Source organism: Phocoena sinus, chromosome 6, assembly GCF_008692025.1.
Source record: "Phocoena sinus isolate mPhoSin1 chromosome 6, mPhoSin1.pri, whole genome shotgun sequence".
Classification (NCBI taxonomy): domain Eukaryota; kingdom Metazoa; phylum Chordata; class Mammalia; order Artiodactyla; family Phocoenidae; genus Phocoena; species Phocoena sinus.
The window spans coordinates 107,802,553-107,808,552 of record NC_045768.1 but is presented as its reverse complement, the minus strand read 5'-3'; the positions used below and the strand labels follow the sequence as shown (position 1 = coordinate 107,808,552).

Genomic DNA, 6,000 nt, shown 5'->3' with positions numbered 1-6,000 from the left:
AGCAGGGAGTTGTCTAAATAGAAGTGAGAATCAGTGTGTATGGGAATCTAAACTGACTTATACAATCTCTAAAGACCCTCAAAATAAGAAAAGGAGACAAATTTAAAAGAAAAAATCAAAAAAGGAAAAGAAACAGCCAAAGAGGTGAGAGACAGCCATTTTGATGGGGGGGGGCGTCTAACTACACAATGAGGTCATCCTATCTCCCGGAAGTGACACGTAATCACCTGCTTTGCACTAGCTCCGCCCCTTCCCTCACAGGTCCCGCCCCTCCGCCAGCAGCCGGGAGGGTGTTAGGGGGCGTTTCTCCAGGAGGAAAGCTGTGAGCTGCGACGCTGAGGAAGGGGACCCCAAAACGTCTGGCACTGCCCCCTCCAGGGATCACTTTGGACCGCCTCACTCGGCCCAGCGGGATTCAGAAACGCCGAGGGGTCAACCTGATGGGTTTAGGGGTCAACGGAAGAGGGGAAGGGGAGCCCTGGCGGGGTGAACCCCCCGGTCCCCCGCCCAGCAGCTGAGGCACAGGAGGGCGGCCATCTTGGCCGGGAGGGTAGGGCTGGGGAGCTGCGGGCGCCGTGCGATTGGGGGGCTCGCCCGGAAGTGACGCCAACTACCCGGAAGCGGAGGGGGTTCCCTGGCCCACTCCCCCCTCGTTCGTCTGCTCCCCCGCTTCCTCCCCGCCCCCCTTCCTCTCCATTCGTTTCCCCCCCCTTTCCCTGCCTTCTCCCCCCCCCCCGTCCCTCCCCCCCCAACCTCCGGAGCTGGGAAGAGAGTCAAGATGGCGGCGAAATCCGATGGCGGTGGCGTGGGGGTGGGCTTCGCCCAGCTGCACAACCTGGACGAGGCGGTGGGCAGCGGCGGCGAGGAGGACGGGGAGCCCGGGGGAGGCGGCTGCGGCGGCGGCGGCGACGGCAGCGAGCCCGGCGAGAGCAGCTCGCTGCACATCTGCCACTGCTGCAACACTTCCTCGTGCTACTGGGGCTGCCGCTCCGCCTGCCTGCGCTCCCTCCTGGGCAAGAAGCCGCGCCGCAGCGCCGCCGCCGCCGACGGGGGGGACCAGCCGCTGCAGCCGCCCGCGGCCGCCGGCCGCCACCCCCCGACGCCCTCGGCCGAGCGGCCGCAACCGCCGCAGGTGGAGCGGCCGTGGCTCGACTGCCTGTGGATCGTGCTGGCGCTGCTAGTCTTCTTCGGGGACGTGGGCACCGACCTGTGGCTTGCCCTCGACTACTACCGCAAGGGGGACTACGTCTACTTCGGGCTGACCCTCTCCTTCGTGCTGGTGCCGTCCCTGTTGGTGCAGAGCCTGAGCTTCCGCTGGTTCGTGCAGGACTACACGGGCGGCGGGCTGGGCGCCGTGGAGGGGCTCAGCAGCCGGGGCCCCCCCATGATGGGGGCCGTCTACGGCCATGGCGCGGGGGTCCCGGCCACGCCGGGGGCGCAGCGCCTCTGCCGCCTCTCCGTGTGGATCTGGCTGTCGGTCATCCACCTGCTGCAGATGGGGCAGGTGTGGAGGTAAGAACACTGCGGGGGTGGGGGCGGGGGCGGGGGCCTGGCCAGCTGGCCCTGCAGAGGGCCCCGCGGGCGAGGCCGGAGCCCTCCGGAGTGCGCTCCGCCCTCGAGGGGCCCCGCAGGTGGGCCCCTCGGACAGGCCTGGCACGGGGTCTTGAAGGAGGGCTTTGCCACGCACTTCTCCTGGCGTCTCAAAAAGACCATCGTGCGGTCTGGATCCCTGGCCACGCCTTTTGGCCCGGGGAGGCCCAAGTCCCGCTGTATGTCTTCATCCCTGGTTCGCACTTAGCGGAGACCCTGCCTCATCCTGCCTTTTCTCTGTCTCTGTAGATCTCTATATTCCCGTGGTCCCTTGCCCCTGTATCCCAAGGTAACCAGGCGCTAGCGCTTTTTATCTGCACCCTAGCTCGCCTCCTGGGGGAACCTTCCTTCTTCCAGCCGGTTTGCACTCGGTTTGGTGCCCCGGTGAGACACCTTCCCCTCTTTCCCCGTCTTCTCTCCGCAGTGGCCGGTGTGGGGCTCTGTGCAACCCCCCTGGCTGCCTCTCCTTTCAGTGCTCCGTTATTCCACGCCCCCTCCCCCCTTCCTGCGACCCCCATCCCCTGCAAAGGACTCCAAAGCGCTGCTCTCCTTGAAGGAAAAATGACTTTTTTGCTGGATTAGACGTGCCCTTTTCTTAGTGACAGGTAAAATTGTATAATATGTGATAGGTGTAAGCGTTTGTTTTTAACTCTCAACCTCCGAAAATCACTTAGCCACCTGGACATCTCTTCTGGTGGAACGTTGTTTTTGGTAGCCAGGCCAGTGCGCAGGTGATTTACGTTTACACAAGCCCCAAGCTTAGCCCTGGGGCTCTTTCCCTCCTTGTAAATTTCCCATGTGCCAGGTGAATCCCTCAAAAACCACTTGCAGATTTTTTTTTTAAAAATAGCTTAACTTGCTAAACTAAGGAAATGATTCCATTAAAACGTTGGTAAATCTGTGCCCTCCAACTTAAATCAGCTTGAGTGTATTCTGCAAACAGTTGTGGGTGAGAGCGTTTGCAAGAAAAAAAATCTTACTGAAGAGAAATTATACTGAGCTCCTCAGGTACGTTGCTTCTGTGAGAAGACATTTTGCCTACACTGCTCAGGTACCTATTCCTAGTAGGAGATATTAGGTGCTCAGAATTTCAGTTTACTGGTATGTACTCAGGTTAACTGAAATAAAGTTCAGTGTGTTTTGAATTGTTTGTCTAGGTCTCTGTTCAGAATTTTAAATAAAAACATTTCAGAAAGCATGGGGAGGAATTAAGTCGCATCACGAAAGAGCAAGAACTTTGTCCTGCAGAATTTACATGCAAATTCAGGATAGGGGACATGAGAGTGGTTCTTGATTTTTCTGGTCCTCGCAGGGTTGTTTACTGGCGTTCCTAGATCGAACCAAGCAACTTTTTTTCCTAGCTCTGTTTGTCTGAAGATAATTTATTTCCTGCTGATAGGTTTGTAAGAAGAGAAGGAATAAAATAGAAACAAAGATGATTGATTAACTTTTAGCGATTATGAGCCTAATATGGGGTCAAGGAAAATTTTGACATATGTTTTGAATTTGAAATCTAAATCTAAAAACTCCCCAGTCCATACTGAATCAAAGATAGTGTGTTTAACATAGGGGATACCTTTTTTTGGTTTCTTGCAGGTTGGTAAGATGCAAGGGTATGAAGGGGAGAGGGACAAAAAGTATGGGGAGAGATTTTGAAATAGTAGTAAAATTGAACAGCATCTAATTAATAAGTAGGCTTGTACCCGAAAGTCACCTATCTCTCCATGTTAGGCGTGGAGATGTGGGCAATCAAAACCTTGGTGTCAGGTTAAAATTCCTGAGAGAATTGTTTCTAATGTAATCCATCCTAGATATTTATTAGCAGTAAGCTTTTGGGACATACTGAAATTGGAGTTCTGTTTCACAAATTTTTTAGGCAGAGTAATGCCCCACTATTGACCTAAACCTTAATTGTATTTGGTAAAGTAGTAGAAGTCCCGGTTGTGGACAAACTGAAAAGTATATTTAAAATAGGAATTTAGCTTTTATGATTGTTTGAAACAGGGTAGTGTATTATTTTTCCAGATTTTTATTGAACTTTCAGAGTCTGTAGTGGTAAATATATATATATATTTTTTTTTTTTTGAAAAGATGCCTGTGATATTACTATGTCTAAAGTTTTTGGTCCTTTTTCAAGATTAGAATATATGTCTAAATATTTTATGAAGTTAAGGTGTTAAAAGGCATGCTAATTCATCTATTTATTCCAACGTACTATACTTCAAAAGAAATATTTACTGAGGAAAGATTTTATTTTTTTTCAGTAAGCTTGTTTTACTTGAAATACTCCAGGAGCAGAGTTTGCTCTTTAATACCTGCTAGGCATGTGGCTTGCATGGAAATCATTCATAAGTAAAAGCTTCGGAGAAAGGTATTTATTCTTTTCTAGTTTTAATCTCTTGGCAAACTTGTCAGTGTGTATAAACATACATCATCTCAGTTTTTTCTGCAGATCTTTTGGGGTTACAGTTTGTTCCCTTAATCATATTTGCTACTTAAATTTTATTTCATGTGGTCATGTGACATAAAGGTTAGGGTCTAAGAATTTGATTTGGGCCACATTTCTAAGAAAAGATATTGGTGAAGTATGTTGTCAAAACTGATTGCATTAAACCATGAAGCGTGTCTCTTCATATGCTTTTTTTTAATGTAAAATTATTTGACTTGCGTGAACAAAAGCACAGTGCTTATTTAAGAAAAATTAGTTTCTCTTGACATTAAGGTGGTAAATTTCTATGCATGTTGCCTTTGCTATCAAGATGGAAAATACTTGACATCTCTTTGACCAAATGACTTCACAGAATGTAAGAAAATATTTTTGGCTGGGCCAGAGTTGGAGCGTGGAAGAATAGTTGCCTGTAGGATGATTTGGTTTCATGAACCTTGTTTTGCAGAGCACTACTGTGTGATTAAGGTCTGTTTAATGGATGCTTTACCTTCCCTAATTAATTACTTAACGTGGAACTTACCGTCTACCTTTATGTGCTCTGTTTTTCAGGTGCTTTTCCCAGGGATAGCGGGTCTATGGTCACTCATACCAGGAATAGGGGTCTCACCAGGCTTCAATTTAGTACAATGTGTTGTTATTAGAAAGTGAGATCCTTTCCTTGGAGGGTTAGAGCTTAGAAACAGGTTTGCATATTGCATTTTTGTGTGTAAATTTTTTCCTTCAGTGTATCCGCTTTTCTTTGCTTCTGTGCTACTTTTAGGGGGTGCTTAGTGTGTTGGCTTGGCAGTTCACTGCAGTCAAGAAGCAAGTTCTTTGACTAAAATTTCATGTAATGTCGTGATGTTGCAGCCGAATCATTAATCTCCCTCTTTATGTATTTATTTTTATGGGTATGTTTCAAAGATTTAAAACTTTTAATTAAGATTAAAACCTGAATTTTGTCTGCCATTTTTAAAGTGAACGCCAGCTGTTCTTTATCTTGGGAGATGAGGTGATGGAGAGGGTTGCCTTCAAGTGAGAGGAAGGAAGCGGTGTTTCACCTGCCGTAATGGGGTCATCAGTCTGTAAACAATCTAAAGCTTTGTTTTAGCATTTTTTCCATTTCAAGACTTTGATGTAATATAGGGATACAACTCTCTAATCAGCAGCAAATGTTGCTGGGCTGGTGAAGATGCTTTTTTAACTTATCTCCCCCCACCCTCCCTCAGTGTAGGGATACTTGGAAAATTATGGGGCTTTGTTCTTACTGAATATTTCAGAATAGCGGTTCTTAACTCTGGCTGAGAATAGAACCTCCTACAGCTTAAAAAATGCCTGAGCATTGCTGGACCTGCTGAGGAAGAATCCCAGGGTGGGACCCAAGCAGTCTTATTTTTAGAAGCTCCACAGGTGATCAGATGGGCAGCCAGGCTTGAGAAGCACTTTCAGAATTGGGTTTCAGGCTTATTCCATTTCGAGATTGTTATTGGGCTTATGTTCTTAATAAATAGGATGGAACAGTCGGGAATGGAATGCTTTGGTATTGTGAAGCTTGGTTCCTGGACAACACCATAACAAAACAACTTTACCTTGGAAACATGAGTGTCTAAATACAGTAGTTGGGGCTGTCCCAAGTGTATGCACTTATAGTACTCTGTGTTTTTTTTCTTTGAGCCTAAGTATGGATCTTATTCTAAAAGGATTCCTAGATTCAAAGCATTCTTCAATAAATGTAGCTCACTTATCTGCCTTTTATGTGATTCAAATAGCAGGTTTATGATTGTGTTGCATGTACAAGGGAAATTAATTTTGAAATGATTCTCTTAAGTAGGCTTGAGGTAAACAACGCGATTACAAGAGGTGTTGGACTAAGTGATCTGTAATGTCCCTCTAGCTCTAAGGTGTTGTGATTTAGGAATGGAAATGTTACCTTTCAAATAAGAAAATTCACTCGTGGGGCCAGAATACCAGCCCTAGTCACG

At 47.5% G+C, this 6,000-nt stretch overlaps 1 protein-coding gene across 2 annotated transcripts in view; it reads left to right on the top strand.

Annotated features, from left to right (window-relative positions):
• Positions 1–292: 292 nt before the first annotated feature.
• The window catches only part of XKR6 (XK related 6), a 269,903-nt gene continuing 264,195 nt past the window's right edge, over positions 293–6,000 (top strand). Inside the window, exon 1 of one of the 2 annotated variants that reach the window (XM_032636377.1) lies at positions 293–1,512. In XM_032636377.1, the coding sequence (XP_032492268.1) occupies positions 779–1,512 (734 nt within the window). In that variant the 5' untranslated portion in view covers positions 293–778. The remainder of the gene's footprint in view (positions 1,513–6,000) is intronic. The other variant, XR_004350529.1, reaches the window with a different exon arrangement.